We start from the raw sequence: 23,571 nt of genomic DNA, 5'->3' as shown, positions 1-23,571 counted from the left end.
TGGTAAATGGAGATCCTATCCTCAAATCTAAAGAGGAGATGGAATCAGAAGGAAATGTTTGCCATTGGTTTAGATACTTACAATTGAAAGAAAGATTTAAACTAGACAAAAAGGATTTTTTTTGTTGGATTTGATTTTGTGAAAAATTAATTGGAAATCTTTTGTATGGTAGTGATGAACATATTATTGCTAAGGTTTGTAAACTGTTATTGAAATTGAACTTGGAGAATCGGTATGTAACCCACTGTATGGCTCAGTGGACAAAGAACTTTGGATGTAATATTGAACAATAGGCGAATATGTGGACTAAAGGTCTAAAATTCATATTAAATTATAATTTAAAAGCAAACTTTATAAGGATGTACCATTGGTATCTAACACCAGACAAATCTTCAAAAATTGGAACTTTGATGTTATATATGTTAATGACAGCAAGAATACTTCATGCACAAAAATGGAAGGATACTTTGATTCCCACAATGGACAAATGGCTGCAAAATTTGATGGGAGTTGGCTAAATTTGATGGAGAGATGGCTAAAGTGACTTCTTTGATGAAAGAAAAGAACACAATTCATTTTGAAACCATTTTTAGTGTACGGACTTTGTCCTTGAGGTGGAAAAAACGAAATTGCTGATTGAATAGGTTTATGGTTATAGAAATGGCTAGTATATATTATTATAAAAAAATTAAAAGGTTTTTACTACCTTATTTACTACCTTATTCTACTGCACTAAAAGCAATTGGAAGTCAATGCTTTCTTTTTCTTTTCCCATTTACCCCACACTTTTCTCTCTTCCCCTTTTCTCCCTTATTTTCCCATTATCTTTATTTTTTCTATGTATTTTATATTTTGATAAACTAATAAAAATATTTGAACCAATAAGCCCCTTCTACAGGCATACATACATACCAGCTTTTCATTGGAATATCGTCAATTAATTTTTTAAGCAAACTTTTATTTAAAAAAATGTCTGGTTATTCAGACATTGTTTTTACCTTACTCTAACAGGATTATGGAGCAGCAATTCTTTTTTTGGAAAGAAATGTTTTAAAAATGTCAGAAGAAATATTAATTTATTTGCAGAAAGTGGCTTCTTACATGGCATTTCCATAAACATTAATAACTTGAAGAACAATATTTTATTTTATAAGAATTACATTCTGTTCACTGTCCTTAAAAATATTTCAATATTCGTAAGTTCATAACCTATGACTTCAGTCTGTATTGAAGAATTACTTCTATCTGTATTTACAATCCAAAAGATGCATCATAAAAACTATTGTAATTCACACTCTTACAAATACATTTTGATACTTTATGTCCTTATTATTACTATATGTAGATCTGAGATCAAAATGGCAAATGTAAACTATTTTCCTACAACATCACTAATAGATGGTATTTTCATATAAACATGTATGAAGGACATGCATGAGATGAGAATATCTGTCTCTATCTCTACCACTATCTCTACCTCTAATTTCTGCTGTCATTTACACACAAAAATTCCTGATGAACACATTGCTTAATGATACCACCTTTCTTAATCTTAGCATGGCATAAGCAACAGTCCATGATATTTTATCTATGATATGACTCCTGGAATCTACTACTAAATTGTCCATAATATCTACTATGTGTATGATTAATATAATTAATTGGATAATTAATGTGTGCTTTCTCATTCTTGCTTTTCATAGGAAATAATCAGTTACTTCATTTAAAAAAATATTTTATATTATGAAGCTATGTGCATCAGTCCAAAGAACTTCAAGAGAAAATACAGAATGTGAGTTAACATACACTCTCATTTTAGCTGATTTTATTCTTACAGCCAGCTAATACATTTTAACTACTAATAGCTGTTTTCTGCCAAGATTTGTAGAATTAATGACAAATAAGACAAAACTTAGTAGCCCAGATTTAAAGAGTGAAACAGAACAATGAGGTTAAAAAAAAAGAATACAATAGAGTATATAAAATGTTTTTAGAAAGAAAAAATATATATTTATCATTCAAATAGGAAAAAAAATTAGGAAAAAGAGAAATGACATTTTAAGCTAGGACAAGTAAACTGTTATTTATGTGTTCTATTTAATGCATATGTTACCTTTTCAAAAATAAGCAATATGTAATCCATTATTACATTAACTGAAATACCATTAACTGAAATACCATATACGCATAGTCTCTGCAAACAGTATTTTTCTGCAAACAAATGAGAAAAAAATAGTGACTTCTTAGATATTTTTTATTATTATTATTTATATGCTGCCCTTCTCCAGAGACTCAGGGCGGCTTACAAGGCGTTAAGCAATAGCCTTCATACTTTTGTATATTTTATACAAAGTCAGCTTATTGCCCCCACAAACCAGGTCCTCATTTTACCTACCTTAGAAAGGATGGAAGGCTGAGTCAACCTTGAGCCTGGTGAGAACTGAACTCGCAGTAATTGCAGGCAGCTGGAAGCTAAATACTACCTTTAACAGTAGCATTAGTCTGCTGCGCATTAGTCAGGCAGGTTCTTCTGAATTCTTTAACTTATTTGATCAACAGTGGTTAATATTCTGTATATTTCTTTAACTGTACAAAAGCTTCATTGATTGTAGCAATTAAAATCAATGGAAGCCTTTTGCACCTATGTGTAAGTAGAAGAATTTTCTGGATAGTTTTCTTCATTTATACTGATTACCAGACACTGTGCATTTAACTGAACTAATTATGAACTGTTTATTTAGTAGGCGTACCAGGTTTGAAACGTGCAAGTTTTCCCTGTGTATGTAATCTGTGACAGTATCTTTAGTTAATGTTGTATCATTATGACATGAAGAATAGTTATAAATCAGAATAAAGCAAACAAGATTTAAAGTGCTGTCTATGGATCTTTCAGGAACACTGCTGTTCTTTATTTAGTGAAGATAAATATATATTTTAAAACTATGGGTGTCAAGGTAGGAAGTGGAAGCAAATAGGAAAATATGCATGTGACATTGTGAGATGAATTCTGCCCTGTGTGTTTGCATGCAGCATTGTAATACAAGTACTAAAGGGCAGAGCTTGTGTCTTATCAAAATACACATTCCATCATTTTAGCATCCATAGAATATTAAAAATAGAAGTTTGTGAGGAATAATCTGAGCAATGTAAGAGTAATAATTAGTATATCATCCTGATATGAAGAGAACAAAATCACAAATTCCTCAAAAATTGTCACTCAATGCATTACTATTAGAAGTAAACAACTTTCAGATAATTACAAAATAAGACTTTCTTCAACTTAAAGATAAATACACCACAGCATAAGTCTTTGTGGAATGCAAGTTAATATTTTATGATTTCCACGGCAATAAACAATACAAGTATACTGCACATAAAAAGTGGATTAATCAAATTTCTACAGTGGACATGAAGATATCGCTATGTATTTTATTTGGTGGATATGATGTAATTCAATCATTGATAATTGTAACAATTTCCAAATAATGGAAGCACTTATGGACAAAACAGAAATCTCGGCTGTGATGGACATGTAAATCCTAGATCCTCTTTGTGTTGCTCAGTGACCACTCTTGACACCAGTTAGGATCTATGACTTTAAGTATTGAGTTGTTGTTTTAGTGGGAAACTAATATGCTGCAAAGAAAAGAGTCAGTCTTAAGGATAATTATAATTTTTATTTGCAAGAATCTTTGGTGATCCACATAAATTATAAAAGGATACACATGTAATATGTAAATAGATACAGATAAGAGCAATGAGAAAGAGAGAGGGAGGGAGGGAAGGAGCAAAAAAGCAAGAGAGAGGTTGGATATAGATGAAAGAAAAATGGTAGTTATAACTAAATATAAAATTTTAATATAAAGTATAAAATAGAAAAAGGACAGTCTAGTCTTTTGTTGGGAAATGTACTTCTCTGATCAGAAAATGTTAAGCTGAGATAGTAGTGTATCCAGCATAGGAATGTTTGGAACGGTGTTAGTGAAAGTAACTTTATCCGCTCAGCTTCTAATAAACAATATTTTATTACTAACCATATACTGCTGAACAGCTACCTCATCAGACTGGTCATGTCAAAGTCATATTTTCTCTCCATCTTTTTAACTTTGTATATTTTATATGGTTTTTATGGTCTCTTTAATTGTAAACCCCACAGAGTCTCTTATATAATGAAAAGGATGGCATATAAATATGATTAATAAACATTCCAAATTACAGTACCTGTTGGCATAAAATTTGGGAATCTGTGATCTAGGCAGTAGGAGGCTCACACTGATTGATCTATGCTTTATGTTTATTGGTTCCCTCATTAAGACACACAACACAAGAAGAGAAGACAACTAATATGCCTAAAAGATACAGCTTGGAGTTTTTAACCTTCAAGCAAATGCCATCTTTAATTATTAGTCAATGTTAGAATCAGTTTTGAAAACAGAAGAAAGACTATATAATTTGATAGGATACATAATATAGTATAATAAAACAATACTTTAATATCTTTTTAAATTATATTTTTGGATATGTCAGGGTTGATCTTGATATTTTTTATGATTTTTTAAAAGAATGTTGCAAATTAAATGTAATGTGGAAAAAATGTGGAACATTACCAATATGTGGTATCAATTTTTTTTAAAAAAATGTACTGCTAAGCGATGTTATATCACATTTATTGATTCCAAATTAAAAAGGTTACATAAAAGAAAACTGACACCAAGCAAGTATGCAATGAAGAATATGCATAAAGTTACATATATTTAGACATTACATTTAGGAAGAGGCTATTACATATACAATTTGCACATCTTTAAGAAAAATAAGATACATGACAGTAAACATTTGTGATTGTTAATAACATAGAATGACATGGACAAAAATTAAATGAAAAATGTACACTTCATAAATATACTTTAAATATACATATTCTATATTTGGAGAGTTTTGTTCTTAAATAATGTTTTAGATATGACTTCATTCATTTCCTCATTCTTATTCTCATACAGGGTTCTGTTTCAGTGATAGTACATACAAGTGAAACTTGGATTTAAGTTTGAATATAAGTTTCTTTTTCACTTTTTTGTTTGTTACAGATGAGAAGAAAGAGAATGCTGGTGGTCTCATGCTAAAAGAAGCCAGCTTCAGACTAAAATAAGCTTCAGGAAACTGTCATTCTAATTAAAGTTAATTTAATAAATTCAAGATTAAAATGTAACGTAAATCAGAATTCCCCAACTTTCTGGCTTTGCGGACTGGGGGGGGAGAAGAGGTGATGATTTTACAAAAGTGGTGGGCAAGCGCGCATGCAGCTACATTTGCGCAAGTGGGGACCATGCATGCCCACTGCTCATGTACTAAATACACAAGCTCTTGCCCACTGCTCACCCACTGCTCATGCAAGTGGAGATGCATCATATGCACACTTGCCTACTGCTTCCGTGGCCCGGTTCCGCATGGCTCACGGCCCCTTAATGTAGCCCAGGGGTTGATCTAAGCAATCATTAGATTCAGGCTGGTATTTTTTTTCAAAAGATTAGAATGCTCTGCAGTCTTACTTTGGATTAAGACAAACATGACATTTAGAGACTGAATGCTACATTTAATAAGATTGCTTCATCTGTATATCAGGATTTTTAAAGGGTTAATAATAAAGGCAATTAATTACTGGAATTAATTGAATTATATAACACACATAAAGCTTCCAATGCAAACTACATTATACACTGTTTTCATTAATGTTATGCAATAAGAGTTCAATCCCAATGAATAAGTCACCAACTAATTTAAATTTTTTATTAAATAAATTAAAATTCATCCATTACTTTTTTTACTGGTGGGAAACTGTTTGGGGAAATGGCAAGAGAAATATGTGCCACCTTTATACTCGAATGTCACAAGCCTTTCTTTTCTTTTATCTTTTATCTTTCTCTTTCTTTTCCACATCTACATCTTTCAACTTCCAGCTAACTTCTCAATTAGCTTACAGCTCATATTTGCAGACTTTCTTTCTGTTCTTCATTCCAAAAGCTGGGCCAGTCCTTTGTTATTATCAAGCTTTGTCTTGTTTATTATCATATATGCCAGGATTGTAGGTAATATAGGTGTTAGAATGCATGTGATATACTATCCTTGTTTGTTCTCAATATATTTTTATATTGTAAAAAGAAAATGGTAATGTTTCTGGTCCCTCGGTGTCTTTAGAAGAAAATTATTTGCAGTGAGATATTTTAGCAGCAGCTGCAAGATAGACCCTTGGACAATGACTTTGAGACAGTGCTATCCTTAAATAGTTGACATTGAATATGTGTGTTTCTGTGTATGTGTACACTTATACACATTCCAAAAGAGACAGACAGAGAGAGAGAGAGAGAGAGAGAGACAGAGACAGAGACAGAGACAGAGACAGAAAAAGACAGAGAGACGAAGAGAGAAAACATCAAAATACATAAGGTACAGATACAACAATCATCTTTAAAATAAAAAAAATGCTTTCCTTTATTTCCTGTTTTTTTCCTGAAAAAACAATTGCTGCAGATTCTTTTTTACTAGCACAACGGTTATAACATTAGTTCAGGTGCCAATAAAAATGTAGTATTGGTCTAGAAAAAGGAAAATAGGACAACAGTGCTTATACTAAACTGAAGTTGTCCATTCCTGTCATGCAAACCATGGTTACAAACTCCAATTGGGCAACCTGTCAAGGAGGATAAATACTGGATCTTGTTTGTTTTATACTGTTCCATGTCACTTTTAAAAAGTTTAGTTACAAGGGTCATGATTAGAGTGATGAGAAAGCCATTTGATGGTTATGGAATAGGCAAGGAAGCCTGAATACCTGAAGCCTGCTACCAATAAATTTGCCATAGTGAAGATATAAGATGAGCAACCTAATTCAGGTTCTCTGTGTTGCAATTTTTTTTTCCCACTGGATGTTTCTGCCTAGCCACCCTCTCTGAAAATTAGAAGAGGAAATGATTACTAATGATCAATAATCATGAATTACCATTAACTGGGGCAAAGAAGTATCAGTGGAAGTGAGACATATTTGGGAATAGAATTTCCTGTTGTCTTATAGATTCTGCTTCTTGTCTGAAGATATTCAATATGTCGATCCTAGACTGCAGTTCTTAGAAATCTAATATTATGGCTGCTGCTTTATTATCTACATTTCATTAAAGAAACATGCACATGATAAAATAGAATTATAATGCTGTTTGAACACTACAACTTCTTTCTATTATGAATTAGCTATATTTTCCCAAACTAAAAAGTGAAATCCTATACATAAATTGTATGCGATATCTATCAGATGTAATCTGAAATAGGTTAATGTTCTCCCTAATACCAAAGGTAAATATTTAATTTCAAATCTCTCAATTTAATCTTTCTTTAAGATAAATACAGTGCAAGTCTGTGTCCATGGGAAAGTTTCAGAAACTTTTATATTAATCAGCTTTATTTTCCTTGTTTCACTTTTTTAAAAAAAATGTAACTATAGATTCCTTCAGTCACCAAAATTAGCAGTATGTTTCCACTGAAGCAGAACAATTTGTGCATATTTAAAAACATTCTAATTCATTTTCAGAAGTCAGCTCTATGGGATTCAGTGCAATTTTTTTTTCCAAATACAGGAAGTTTTTTGCTTAACAACCAACATTTAGCAACCATTTGAAGTCATGACAGTCCTGAACAAAGTGACTTATGACTGATTCTCATATTTATAATAGTCAGTGTCCCCCATGGTCACATGATGATTTGAACCCTTGGCAATCATTGCACATTTACAATGGTTACAACAATTTATAGTCACATGATCATCATTTGCAATCCCAGCTGGCTTCTCACAGGCAAAGTCAATGGGGAAGCCAGCTAAGATGTTTGCACGTCACAATCATGCAATGTCTTAATTAACTACAATGGCTTTTTTAAAAAAAGCACAGCATAAAGCTTGTAAAATTGATAATGTGATGATTCCTTTAATGACTGTGCTGCTTAACAATGAGTTTTTTGCTTCCTATTGTAGTTGTAAATCAACTGTAAACACAATGTGTGTAAGTTTGAAGAGAACTGCAGCTAGAACTAATCTTACAGATTATCATATTTTAGATTTTAAATTCATAAACTAGTTCTGAAAAATGTTAAGAGACTTAAAATAACTCTTATATATATATACATATTATGTTAACTGGTAGCTTTAACAATGACAGTGCTTGTCTGAAACTTTCCTTTTCTTCAGTCACTGTAAGAATAATTTCAAAAATTTAAGTGAAAGCCTAAACTTTAACTTTTATTTCTTTTAAAGAAAGTAGCAAAGCTGTAATATTTTTTTTTACTAAAATGCCATGGTGTCCAATGACTATTTTGTTTACTTACTTACTTACTTACTTACTTACTTACTTGCCAGCCTAATAAAGGAATGAAACAGTGTGAGTCATTGCAGCTCATGCTATGCTGGTTTTTATCCCAGCAAAATGCAATGGGTAAAAAAACTTTACTTTTAAAAAGTAAACTCACAGAATTATGTATTTTTAGTAAGATTCTCTGGCCAATATGAATTTGAACATCATTATTCCAATCTCTATAAAAGAGCCAAAAAAAACCCCAACAACCCCAAAACCATTTCATGGAGAATGCTAATGACACAGCTGGTGCAACTAGGCAAGTTGTTGCAATTTTTTTATTATTATTGTTTAGAATTAAAGTAACATAGAACTATTTTTCTCTGGTAGAAGCATGAAATATTCTAATTATCCCTATTACATAACTTGTATTTTAAACCAACCACATGTATTATCAGGTTTTGATATGGGAATTGCCTTGTATTATCAACATTACCATTTGCATGAATTTATTAGAAAAAACTTTTTTAGGCTACATTCTATACCTTGGTATAGAACTAGAGTAAATATGTTTATGAGGTTTGAAGTAATATCCTTACAAGATCAGAAATTTAACATCTTGTATTTTGATTTGCAATGTATCTGCAAGTCATTTTATCAGCAACATTCAAAGATGCCTTAAAATTTAATGACATTTGAAATAAAAGTCATGATGACATTTAGAGGATAGCTGTAATATAAGAAAGAGTTTTTTGGTTGTGTTTGCATGAGTATGCATGGAGCAAACTGCTTTAGTTTATCGTTGCATTTTATATTAAGATAATATTAATATTATAATAATTAGAGGATTTAATTGTCTGAAATATTGTGATAAGAATACAAGAAAATTTATTAGGGGAAGTTACCAAGACTTTAGAATAACAAAGTAGTTGTTTGTGCAAAAAATACAAAAGTTTGAATTGTATATTATATAAATTATATTATATAAATATTATGTAAAAATCATGTGGTCTAAAAATCCATAAGCACATGGATCCTATATTTTCTGGGCTTCCCTCTGATTTGAGTGATATTTTGTAGTGTCTTTATTTGGTATTGTTTATATATAATCACAGTACAATCTTTTTTGAATTATTTATTTAATGGCAGAGATAATCTTACATATATTATAGAGATGCAGGCAAAAAATCAATTTGATTATTCAGTGGAAAAAGAAACTTTTCTGAAGACACTTATTTATTAAGCATGTATACTATGTAAGTGAAGGCTGAACTTTACTAAAAAAAATTAAAAGGAATGATATAATAAGGAAGATATCACATATAAACACATTTTCATAAAGGCACAGCAATATGCATAGTAGTTTAGATGAAACCAAATGTTTAATAATAAGGCTCCAATTATATGCTAAACATAACATACAGGTGATTTCATAATCCTATTAATAACTATATATTGATCAGCAAAAACCAAAGTTAGATGAAAAGAAAATCTTTTACTTTAAACCACACTACAAGCAACCAATCATATGTGTATTTGAAACTGTTTACACTGATGAACCAAGGAGACATTTTAGCTTGGTAGGTGTCATCTTTGAGTTATAATATGTTTCTAGGCAATGAAGCCTTTACATCAAATTATATCTACCAAAAACAAATTTATGGTTTCTTCACTAAAAAAAACCACTTGTGAGAAATATTCATGCAGTATCTCCAGTTGCTGTAGTGCTAACATAACATAACAAATATATTAAAAGAGTGCCAAAAATCTAATTTGATGCATACTATTTTAGATTTTTTAAAAATCACAGAACAAATGCATGGGCTTGGTTCACCAACAGTATTAAAAAATACACAATATACTTATAACTATCAAGAAAACAAAACCAGCAGCATTCAGCTGCAGTGATTGACTTCCAATTCCACCTTTATGGGCTTCGCAGCAAGTATCTGCTTTGATGAAAATTGATATAAAATTGGATTGAAAAGTTGAAAAAAAATGAGAAAAAGTATGTGTAAAAAGAAAAACGAACAGTGAGAGTGAGAAAGAAAAAAAAAGAGAAAAATAATTAATGCAATATTTACCGTACATAATGCCAGTCAGTTACTTAAAGCAATCATTTTAATATAAAATGCTGAAACTATAGATAAATGAAAGGCTTTTAAAAAGTAAGATGAATTTCAGATAAACAGTGATTAAAAATTATGATAATTTCCGCCATAATTTCCTCTGTGAACTATAATAAGAAAGATCAAGTTCATTAAACTGCTATCTTGCACATGAACAGAAATATCATATTATCACACTGCTGCACTTGCTGTCATTTAATCATTACAGTTTACTTACATCTTAAGCTAGTTCATCATGTGATATGTTCAGCAAGGACACCAAAAATGTAATAGAATTCTTTTCAACTCACCTGTACTGAGTATCCACATAACTAGAAGTGACAACTAAAAGTGACAATATTTCACTAAACTCACTCTACAAATTACGTAGTCTCAATGATTTACGTTCAGTTACATGGAGTTAATACAGTATAATACTTCTATAAAATGATTTACCTGCAAGTAGAAAAATGACAGGACTGCACATATTAACCCTGGCAATGAAATATTAAATTTGCATATTAAGTAGTTCAGGAAGATCATAGTCTAACACTCAATGTTAAAATTAGGAATTCAACTCCCTGAGTTTACTATAGAATTGGTGCTATTATTTTAATGTCTATTTCAGACCACATTTCAGAATAATTCTAGGATTATTTTAATCACCAAAACCCCAATTATTAAGTATTATTGATGATATATTATTCTGTTTTGTATATAAATTATATCATATATGATATGTATATAACCAAAATCATTCAGCTTTTCAAAATATCATTTTTATTTATATAATATATTATGATACTATCTACATATATTTTTAACTAAATTCATTTCTATTATTAATTCTTCTTTTTGAAACTTTATTTACAGTTTGGGTTCTATGGGGTCAGAATTAAAATGGTTTGTTGAAGAATATGACTGAGCACTGTGTATAAAGTACACAACTTTCAAACTGCTGATCTTCACAAGTGTAGGAATTGTAGGTTTACAGTTAGGGTAACTTATTGCATTTAGATCATTGCTCAGATCACTGTTTCAGATCACTGAGATTTGTGATTTTTTATCCCGGTCATACAGTCCCATATATGACATTTAAAAAAAAATTAAACAAGGAAATGTAATTTGTTCAGGATAATGAACAGAAAAAACAAATAAGCATCTTTTATATATATATCCAGAAAATAACATTCAACAGATCAGTATACTAAAGAAAAGATTTAGAAACAACTATTTTATTGAAACACTTTCATGTGCTTATGACAATAAACTAATTCATAGCATAATGGAATAGCATAATGAGTCAACTAGCCAAATAGAAAAGCAAAACAGCCAGGACTATGGTATCTTAGAACTTGTGATGTAGTTACTAGTGAATCAAAGTTCTGTCTTTTTTTTTAATGTAACTCTGTCATTAATTATTTTAATGAACAGATGGAAGGTGTATTATCAAATTTGTAGATGCTAATAAATTTGTTAAAATAGTTAAGCTATTAGAATATAGAAAAAATAATATTTTGAGAAAGCTGGAAGAATGGGTTGAAAGTAATAGAATGAATTTTAAAAGAATCAAGTGAAATTTTTTCATTGAGAGAACAAAAATCAGATGGCCCAGAGACCGAGTGCGGATACTAGATTTGGTAATGGCATGGTATTTGTAAAAAAGATTTTGAAATAGTAGTTGATGAGCAAGCAGAACAGAATGCCTTCAAAGAACAGAAATGTAATTTGAATCTGCAACAACAGTATAATTTCTAAATCAGGGAAAGCTATCATTTCACTCTATTCTGTTTTGGTCAAAGCCCATCTTAGCTATTATGCTCAGCTGTGGGAGGCCAATCACAGAATTTTCTGAAAAGCTGGGAACATATTCAGAAAAAGAGCAATAAAAATGATGAGGAAAATCTCTGTATCTTTGAGAAGATAACTGATAGGAAATATGATAGCTCTTTTCAAATATCTGAAAATGGAGCTGACAGATGTATTTTTTTACCCATCCATCTGCAGATTTAAAGAATTAAAGTAAGAGTTTTTTTTGTATGTTTGTTTTTATTTTATTGGTAGTCAGTCTGGTTTGCAGCTTAAGTCACACAAATACTGCAGACTAGTACTGTATGTTCACCGTTTGTGGCAAAGTTCAAAAGGAACAGGTTAGGCAGGTAGAATGTCATCTCCTATCCCCACCCTAGAGTCACAGAGGGCAATGTTGGTAACTAGGGCTGCTAAAGAAGTTGAAGATTAATGGCAAAAAATGGGGAAAAGGATAAATCAACACCAGAAGAATGTGTGATGGATGTAAACATTCCCAGAAAGACGAGGAAAGAGAGTTGGGCTAGAAAAGGAATCCGAGCATTGTGGATAAAGTACACCATAGTGCAAGACAACACTGAATCAAAAGCCATACTAAAAGGTACAGTTGACAACTTTTCAAGAGGTCATTTAGGAAATAATCTTAGAAAATGATCATAATTATTTAATAATCATAAACAATAATCATTAAAATGAACAAGCTAACCATTTTAAATATTTAGATGTTTCAAGCACCTAGAATCAAAAAAATCTATGGAAGTCACCCAGGTCATGACTGTCCCAAAGGTGCTTTTTCAAAAGGCAACTGGACTTTCTTTGTTTTGCTTGAAGATGTATCTCTTTTTTCATCCAAGAAGCTTTTTCAATTCTGAATAGAAGAAGCTTCTTGGATGAGAAGGGAAATGTCTTCAAACAAAACAAAGTCCAGTTGCCTTTTGAAAAAGCAACTTTGGAAGAATCTTAGAAAAACTTTATTAAATTTATATGCATCTAACCTTGACAAATGTATTCTGTTGTGCATATGAATACCTATTCTTAAAGCATTTTAAAGAAACTGGGGAAAAATGAAACAAGTTCCATTAATTCATAGAAGAAATGAGCGTCCCTTGAATTCTTTAATATCATCTATCTACAGGTGGTCTGTGTTAATTGAATCCTGGATCACTCTGCTGCAAGGAATCTGCTGTCAGTAGTAACATTTGGCAGGACAATCAAGGTTTTTTTTCTATCACGGTCACAAAAAAAGCTGTATAGAGAGAGAAGCCAGCATGACTTCTATAATGTGAGTGGAGTGATTTTCTTCATCATAAGCCATCTCAACTCTTCCAAAGGAAAAGAAAACCATAATCTGTCTATACATCTGTCATGTATAGAATATAGATTCTTTTAAAGAATATAGAATTAAATATTTTTCTTCACATCAGGCCATTCCAATCAATAAAAATTTTGGTTGAGGATTGACTGAACAAAACAGATTTCTAGGCATTTCAGGCATTATCTTATTTTTCTTCCCTTCATCTCTTGCATGATTTTTTAAAAAATAATAATTATGAGAAATAGCTGCTCATTCATAGTTAATATTAGTGAACAGTTAATACTACTAATCCTATTGCTAGTTAATTACTATTATATAGTATGAAAAATTGTTTTTGATCTTGCATAAATTTTCTGTGACTTAAATTTTAAATCTATATGGTTAACATTTTTCAAATTTTCATTTACTTGTTTGGTATATGAATATCAATTATGTACATTAATAGACATCACCACTCTTTATTGATTTTTGTTTGGCAGTATAACGTCTGCCAATAGATAGCAAGAGTAGTTGAGACTCTATCTAGCTCAGATATTATTGCAAGTGAGCAAAAAAGCAAAGAAAAATCAAAGGATATGAATCATTATGCATATTAAAACTGAAGCCAGTAGCACTGAAGCCTACATCTGTCCTGCAAAGAATTCCAAATTGATGTAAAGAGTAGGGAGAAATATATGGGATCTCAAATTTATATTATAATATTGTAAAAAGCTCTGCTGGCAATATATTTAAAGAAAGTGAACAGGGAAGATAGAGAATAAGGCTAAGCAATTCTTCATAGTTTTTTTTTTCCAGATTTACAATAGCAGCATCCAGTTCTTTCCATAAGTGTCTGTGTGAATAACTACTTTGTTTTGCTGAAATAAAAACAGTGTAAAATAATTCTGCATGCCAACACATACAGAGACAGCCAGAAACAGCCCCTGAAGCAACCACATAATCCTGGTTAATTATTAAGTATTACTTCAGAAAATTTCTACAAGTCTTCTGCACAATAAATGAAAGCAGTCAGGCAAGCAAAGATATAGTGCAAAATACTAAATTTTATTGTCCAGAGAAAATTAAGCTAGTAATTTTTGGCTAACCTCACAATATATCAGCAAAACGTCAAAAGAAGATGAGGATGAATAGGATTAGACTATATCCAAATTGAACCTGGACTGGAAATGGTCCAGAATGCTAACTAAAAGTTGTCTAGACTGAGGGCAGTCTCTAGTAAATTCTAATGAAACTAATGACAGCTCAAAATGAATGAATGACTTTCTGAAGTTTTGAGATTTGTGCAGATTTAGGCATCTTAATGTCAGTTTCGTGTAATATTTTCTACTTCAACTACTTTGTAAGAATATAATCCTTTAGCACTTCAAAAAATAAAGTTGTCTTAGCCATTATTATCACAATCCATTTTTTCACAACTGCTTTTCAAATCTGTCTCAAATTCAGAGGGGTATTTTAAATGTTATAATATATCTCGCAATTAAAGTTATCATGCCAAAAATGTTTCTCCACTGCAAGATAAACAAAGTTATGTTGTCCTCCCTCTAGCTACGGAATGCTGTTGAAATTTAATTTACACTTCATGTCTAAGATTTTACTTTTGTTGTTCATGAAAATTCATTCATGAAAATGTGTCCTTTTTTTCATTTCAAAGACCTAGTCTAAATTTTGTAAGTAGCATAATTAATTTACAGGCAAAGATGTTAATACTGTATAATCAAATTTCATTAAATGTCATTATGTGTCAAGCACAAGCAACCAGACCCATACGTGAATAGCTGAAATCAGTAACTTCATATTCTACCATCTAATGTTACAAGAATCTCACCAAACTACTTCCCTTCCCCTGGAAACAACAAAATAACTTTATGGCTCTTGGAGAAGGTCAAGCTTATGTCACTAAAGGCTGTGCAACAACTCCAAGTTAGGTTCTCACTTGACCCCTCCTTTCAGCCTAGCTGGCAGTTTTCCAATATCATGCTTAATATCAGGCAGTTATTTTAAACAAAACACATCCAATTGAAAATATTTTATACACTGCTTTGTGCATTAATATTGCTTCATGAAGAAGGAGGACACTTATACAAGGTATGGGGTTTTTTTGTGTTTTTTTTTTTTTTTTTTTTTGCAAAAACTGTTTGTACTTGCATATTGTTCTCTCTGACTCTGGAAAAATCTATAAAATTCATTTATATCTGAATGCCACAAAAATTGTTCTAAAATGCTGTTTAAAAAAGACTATAATTAGTAAATTGTATACTGATGATTTAGGCTTTTGTAATATATATTGATTAGCACAAGCAACCAGAGCCATACGTGAATAGCTGAAATCAGTAACTTCATATTCTACCATCTAATGTTACAAGAATCTCACTCATTGATTAGCATGTAAAACACAATAATTATCTGTTTATTCTACCAGCAGTCAGAAACAAAGTTTACCGAAAGCCTTAATAATTTATAAAGGAATTTAAAAAGCATATTAATGTCTGTTAAAACTAAAAGTAGACGTAACTGCTAAAAAACATATTAAAATTAACTTACCTGTAATAATATTGGGCTTTGGTGGCATGATGAACTCATATAAAGTTGGTTCAGAATATCCCAGCCTGTTTATAGCAGTAATTTGCACTTCATAGCCCATTGTCCACTGCAAATGCTCAAGAATAATGAAGTCTTTATTACCGTGAACTTTTTTTTCTTGCCATTGCTCTTCCTTATCTTTCTGTAAAGTTTGAATAGTAGTTGAAATTATAGTGAACTAATATTAATAATGAATATTTTTAATATTTATTTGCAATTATTTCAAATCAGGCATTATGATTATTTTCTTCTTGTTCACAGAGAATAATCTAATCTTAAATCTTTATAAACTGTATTTAGAATTATGTTATGAAAACCCGGACTCTTTTTACTTAAACATTTAATCTTGGAACAAAATGCATATTCTCTGGCAACAAAATGATTATGAATGTACACTGAAATGACAATATTCCTGTTTCAAGTATTAACTTATTTATATACACAGCCAAACAACTTTGTAGGTCTCATCTTTAATTCATTACAAGGTGTGTGAGCCACTGGTTTATATTATATTACATATTATAATGAACACATGTAAGGATTACAGAGATAAACAATGTGAAGTGTTTAAGATAATGCAAATCTCAATTTTTGGTCTTCACATTAAATATATATCAGATCATATTACTAGGACACCTCCGCAGTTAACAAATTCTTAGGTTTGATAGCCTATATCCAATAGGTCTAAAATGTGAAAATGCTAATAAACTAAGTAAAATAGATAATACTTATATCTAATTAATATCTCTGTTATATCTCAGTTAAGTAGTACATTATCCCCCAATTTTTAAAAAGTATCCTGCCTTATCATCATGGGAAGAGCCCTTATAGGATCCAAAATATTGAATGAGATATATGTTGGTTGGCCTTGGTTACTTCATTAATCATTATTTATGTCTATTCCACTATCCTGCTGTTTTAATATTCCAAAGGCTGATATGGTATGATTTTATACTACATTATATTATAGTTGCTTTCTCTCATGCCCTTCCAGCATCAATAAACCAATCAATAAACCTCATATGTGCATGAACTAAAATAGTTAAATAAAACAATATTATTCAATTGTTAAGCAAGTGGTAATAGTAAACAATAATCTGCAAATATTGATCTATAACTTATTTTATTAATAAAAAACTAGTTTCAGTAAAAAAGTTATACCTGATCATGCAAACAAATATACAAACATATATATTTCAAGCAAAAAAAATATACAAACATAAGCACCCACACAGAAATATTTTTATCAATAAGTACAAAGCCAGCATTATAATACTGTCTTGATTTATAGAATGAAGATATTTGATTTTTATTTCATAACACTAATTTTTTTCACTATACGAAAATAGTATCTATGGAAAGGAAAAAATTAATTCATATGAAAGGTCAGATCTAGGTGGTGGCAAAAATATGGTGCACAGATGTCAGAAAGCACAGGTGGCAAAAATTACTCAACAATTTCTGGTAAGCAATTGTACTATAGCTTTATTATTATGAGCATACATTAATTGAAAACACTTTATATAATATTCTTAATTCACCTTCTTAGTCCTTGAGTATTACTTGATCTTTGATTGCACAACATGGTATATAATTACTCATATGCTGCAATAAAAGGTGAGAAGTATATATGGTACATATACAAGAAAATAAATTCTCAGCCACTATTTTAGAAGTTGCAAAATATTTACATTGCTCAACTATAAATCCCGTTGCTTTGAAGTCTCATATGTTCTGGTAATAATTACTAAACACTATGAGAAACTATGATGCCCATGTGTTACCACTGTGATGCTAGATTTGTGAATCCTATTTCCATGTCTGAAACTTCCAACATCAATGTAACTTCCAACATCACCTTCAAGTACAGAAAGTACAAAAATGTATTTTCTAACTAATGAAAAGGACAGACATGGAATATCATCCAATTATTCTCCTATCGTTAGACTACCTTTAGTTGGATGTTGGTGATGTTTAAAAATCCAATCTTAAATTGTGTCTTCAGGGCAATTGGTAACTAGATCTTTTATTACAGGCATAGTAATTCCTGAAAGCAAATTCAGATAACAAATTTACTTAAAGAGCACTTCTAACCTGGGATCCTGATCTTTTGGGAAATTCTAAAGTCCTCAGTGCCAACTGCTTGTCACAGTTGGCAGTAAAACTGCCCTAGGGCCTCTGGCTCATTTTAGGAAGTGGAAGGAGGAGAAGTTGTCTATAAATCATGAGAAGGCAAATGGCAGTTATTCTAAAATAGCAATACAACTCATAATTAGAGGACAGATAATCATAAAAGTGAACAAGCTAAACCTTTTAAATATTTAGATGTTTCAAGTATCCAGAACCAAAAAAGGTAATGCAACTTATGCTTACAATATGGCCCATGACAGTGTAGTTGCCATTTTAAAATTTCACTGAAACAAGGAGATACTTTATTCCAGATGCTACATAACTATTATGCAAGTGGGATATGATTCCAGTGTAATTTCCAATGAAAAAAGGTGCATTCTGGCTTTCTGTTATAGTAGTTTATGGCCCTCAGGAAGCCAGTGCAGAATTAAGATTGTAGGCAGGAGTATCCTATAGATAATTTAGGTCACAATTTGGAAATCACATGGCTAAATGACTGCAGGCTTACATTGCAAAATATATTTTACTTTCCTATTTACCTCATGTGGGTATGGGTCCTTTCCTAATCTTGCTTTAACAGTCTTATGTCAGCCATACTGAAGGGCAAAATTGACAAAAATCCAGAGATGAAGTTCAGACGCAATGCCCATGTGGATTAGGTAGCATTGAATCCAGGCAATATGGATTTTCATTGAAGTTTTTTATACATTTGTGCATTATATTATAATTTAAGATTAAATTAGTCACTATTTAAATGGTTCAAATGGGACTGAATAATTTTATAGCAGTTACTCATATCATTTCCATTACAAAATGCTGTTACTTCACAATACAGTTTCAGAACAAAATGACTAACTGAAGCAGTAACTGTGCTTAACTATACAGAGTCATTGGCAGTTGAGTGGCATATAAATTTAATGAATTTTTACATTTGTGTGTGCAATCAGACAGATGTTTAGACTGGATTTGGCATTTTTGTCCACATACCAAGTCCTTTCCCAGGACCTGGGATAGGTGCATGTTCTAAAAATAAAGGCATCGTCAAAAGATGTAAGCCATTTCAAATAAAGCTGCAATTGACTGTTGATGATTTTGTCAATGCTAATACTGTTTAGTTGATCTCCTGATATGCCTATGACTCTTGGTACTACCTTTGTTTTCTTTTGCCACAATTTTTCTATTTCTATTTGCAGGTCTTTGTATTTTGTGATTTTCTCCAGTTCTTTCTCTTCTAATCTACTGTGCCCAGATATTCCAACGTCAGCCATCAAGACTATTTTTTGTCTTCATATTAACAATTGTTAAATTAGAGATATGTGTGGCAGATTATTGTCTGCTTGAATTCTAAAGTCCTAGAGCACTTTAGCTTCTTCATATTCTATTCCTTTGTCTATTTTGTGGGCTTACCAGCTTTTGCCTGCAGGCAAGTGGTATTTCTCGCTGATATTCCAAAGTACCATTCTTGCTAATTTGTCATGCTGTTGCTGTACAATCTTCTTTCAGCAGGTAACTAGATGGCCCATTATTTAATCAGCTTTTTGCAGAGATGGTATTTGCTGTCTTGTCATTTTTATCTTAGTATGCCTTTGTTCTAAAAACTTGGTCTTGTGCATCCCCTTAGTCTCTTTCTTCAACTTTCCTGCTCTTATTCATTTCCAGGCCTTGTGGTTATAGGCTTTGCTTGCTAGATTTTTAGTGTACTGGCCATGTAGCACTTTGCTTTGCCAGGTCTCTTTTCCATGCTAAATTTGGCAAACTGACCTAAAAAGGACAGTTTGGTCTCTTTGGAATTCAGTAAGCTTTCATGGTATCAGTGTATCTTCCTCCTGTCTCTCAGATATTCTTGCCCTTTTTTCTATCGTTTCTGCTGTTGTTGCAAGTTCTTTCATTTCAGTTTTTTATTCCTTCTCCATGTTCATTATCCAAGCTGCATTCTTCCTTATTTCTTTGAATTGTCCCACAGTTTCTTCTTTGTCAGATGTTGGCTGGTTCATTGAAGTTTCTGTTGATGGGAGTGACATGTCACTGAAATTGGAGAATCTGCCTTTAGTGTGCAATTCAAGCTTCATGTCTGCTGATTTTACTTCTTTATAATTTCCAGTGTTTTCTTGATCTTCCTTGTCTCTAGATTATATTTGTTGATTAGGTATGTTTTGGTCTTTTTTTCCCAGTTTTATTTTTTGTCCATCATGCTGTTATATCCTGTTATGATCAGCCAAATACAGGAGAAAACACTAAAAATTGGTTGATTGCCAGAGGCAGCTTCTGAGCTGGAATTTCTACAAATTAGGACCCTTTCTTTATAAAGTCTGGATTGAACTCACCCCCATTGTCTTTTTTCTACCAGTCACTAGATCAATATTTTTGCATGACCATGCTCCATTCCCACCCTTTTGACACAACTTCAACCATAAATGTTACTAGTTGGCATCAAAGAGAAACATAAAACGTATTGCCATCTAATGGATAGTTGGATTTTTGCAATCCAATTCTGGTGGCCTATACAGAATGAGGAAAATGATTTTTTATGGAGATATGTAGGAACCATTGTCCAGACAGAAGGATCTGAAAAAAAATGTAAATTAAGTGTGAGATAACATTAAGAAGCATCTCAGAGAAACACTTCTGAAATTAAGCTATGAAAAGGCGGAAGAAGTACAGCAATCAAGACTTTCAAGATTCAATATTACAATGGCTAATCTCAATAAAACATAACTTTAACTTTTCTGTGTTTATTTCTTAGTCTGGACCACTAATGGGAACTATTTTGCCCTAGAAAAAGGTTAAAATATTCTTTATGTCACCTCTTCAAAAACCACTGCAGCACGAAGGACTCTGTAAAGAATGAATTCAGCTGAGGAGAACATCAGCAGTTCTGATCTTGCTAATAAAATCGACTGTTTCAGATTGTCTCTAAATTGCTGCTGATATTAATAGGACTGAGTCCCACCCTATATATAATTAGGATTTTGGAAAAGGATTTTTAGTCTTTAATACTCTTGACCAAAGTTATGGCCACTAAGAAAATGGCTGTAAATATAAGTAACCTGACCAATATGTTGACAAATGTAATCAATTTATATTCCAAGTAATGATATTATGGATTACAAGACTGAGTAAGGCCATACCATTCTACTCTTTGAAGTGGGAATGAATGTAAAAGAATTTTTTTTCAGATAACTCCAAAGGATATAGAAGCACAGGGCTGGAAGAGACCTTGGAGGCCTTCTAATCCAACCCCTACGCAAATTAGGAGTCCCTATATCAACCTGATGAATAGTTGTCCACACTTTTCTTGTAAACTTCTAAAATGGAGCATCTGCTACTCACTGAGGCAAGCTGTTCCACTGATTAATCATTCTCACTGTCAGGCAATATCTTCTTATTTATTAAATATTATTAATATTAATATTAAAAACAGCAGCCTAACATTTAATTCAAATTCTCTAGAATTTGCTATTCTCTGCTATTCAAATCTTCATAGAAAAATTTGAAAATATTAGACTCCATAATATTTGGGCAATATCTATGGACAGATGAGTAAGTCTGAGGAAAATTCACCAGATTTAACTAGACTATATTTTTAGAGGAAAACAAAGCCCTAAAATCCTTATCTAAGTAATACAAATAACTTAACTATTATAGTTCAATATCTAAATTATTAATAGGAAGGCACTGGGTTCCTAAAGAAAAATAATTCCTTTTGGAGTGGAATCACCCAGCAGTATAGTGTTAACAGAACAGAAAATGAATGTGATATTGCCAATACTCTAAAATTCCTCTATCTTTGTTCATGAGTCATGAATTAAAATGAATAGAGTTGGAAGACATGGCTAAATCAACTGAGTAATAGGCGCTTACCAATTTTGGATGTAAAAACCACAGAAGGGCTGAATCTGATTATTGCTTTGGGTTACAAACAAGGCTACAACTTTTTCAAATTTTAGAATTGTTATAACTTTCTAATGAATGTTCTGCTAAACTGATCACTAGTCAAATTGAAAGTTCAATGCCAGTTTTTTATAAGCAAAAATGAAATTCTACCTAATGAAAGGCTCCATATGTCTCACTTCTGGGAGATATGTGTTGTGTCCAGATCTTTTCATTAAGATAAATTTGTAGATATTTAGATTTCATCTGGACATACCGTACTTCCTTTCATTGTACTGTATTTCCTTGTCAGAAAAATACAAAAGGTCTAGAAAGGTTAAAGTTTGTTGGCTCTCTGCCCAGCTCCACGGCCATTCGCCCATGTCTTTATTAAGCACTTTTTTAACTAAAATGCCATCTCTGGTTATGATAATTGTGTATACTCCCTAAAAGTGTTTCCTTCTATTAATGTAGTTCTACAAACATAGCTAGAGAGCATCAAGACATGTTATTTATTTATTTATTAATATTAATATAATACTTACACTTCTATATTTTACAATATATTCTAAAATAGGTGCTCCTCCATCATCTTGTTTTGTTATGCTAAGTTTAAAGCTTTTCCCACTACCTGGTTGTCCATGAATTGAGGGAGGACTTGGTTCACCTAAAAATCAAAATAAGATATGCATTTATAGACATTATTTAGAGAATGGAGTTGTTCATAGTTTCCTTTAGGACTGGCCTTAAATAATATTTATTTGGTAATATTGAAATAATTCCCTAATATACAAATATATTCAGAACACACCATGTTAAAAATATAGTTTCTTAGCCACAATCCATTTCATTAACAACAGTGCTGGTAAAAATGATCAATCGATTGATCCATCAATTGATAGATTGATAGAAAGGTAAATAATTTTCTTCATAGCAGATAGTACATACTGCAGGAGGAAAGTAACAGAAGTATAAAAAATATGAACTCTGTACTTTGAAAGTGACAGAAATAGAAGAAAAATTGGGGAAAAAATGAAAAAAATAAAAGAACAACAACAAAACTATTAACAGAATTGTGTGCTCCTGCATAGAATGAGTGTCTATTGAGTATGTGGGGAAAAAACATTCACTGCAGATCAATGCACTAGTGATACCAAATTTTATCTTTAATTGTAGATGTTATTGCTGATGTATCTATGAGCGAACAGAGGAAAGAGTTGAATAAATCACGCCCAAGAATTTCTTTATGAAAAACATAATTTCTATTGTGTCATAATCCTGCAATAAGAAAAGAATACTATTACGATACAACAGTCTATTAAGTTGTCCATGTTTTCTTTAATATAATGTTGAAATTTTGATCAATTTACTGCTCCCTTAAAAACTTGAATTTATATTTTGTATCAATATTTCACAACTACCTTAA

At 31.5% G+C, this 23,571-nt stretch overlaps 1 protein-coding gene across 3 annotated transcripts in view; it reads right to left on the bottom strand.

Annotated features, from left to right (window-relative positions):
• Nucleotides 1–23,571, bottom strand: part of NCAM2 (neural cell adhesion molecule 2) — a 196,892-nt gene that overhangs the window by 23,811 nt on the left and 149,510 nt on the right. Inside the window, exons 14-16 of one of the 3 annotated variants that reach the window (XM_034426266.3) lie at nt 22,691–22,812; nt 16,107–16,287; nt 9,552–10,285 (exon numbers count right to left, since the gene is read on the bottom strand). In XM_034426266.3, the coding sequence (XP_034282157.1) occupies nt 10,176–10,285; nt 16,107–16,287; nt 22,691–22,812 (413 nt within the window). In that variant the 3' untranslated portion in view covers nt 9,552–10,175. Of the gene's footprint in view, nt 1–9,551; nt 10,286–16,106; nt 16,288–22,690; nt 22,813–23,571 lie in introns of those variants that run through there. The other 2 variants (XM_034426347.3, XM_034426183.3) reach the window with 2 other exon arrangements.

Source organism: Pantherophis guttatus, chromosome 5 (genome assembly GCF_059756535.1).
Source record: "Pantherophis guttatus breed Tessera chromosome 5, ASM5975653v1, whole genome shotgun sequence".
Taxonomy (NCBI): Eukaryota; Metazoa; Chordata; class Lepidosauria; order Squamata; family Colubridae; genus Pantherophis; species Pantherophis guttatus.
The sequence above is the reverse complement of the archived record's forward strand: the minus strand, read 5'-3'. Positions and strand labels throughout refer to the sequence as shown.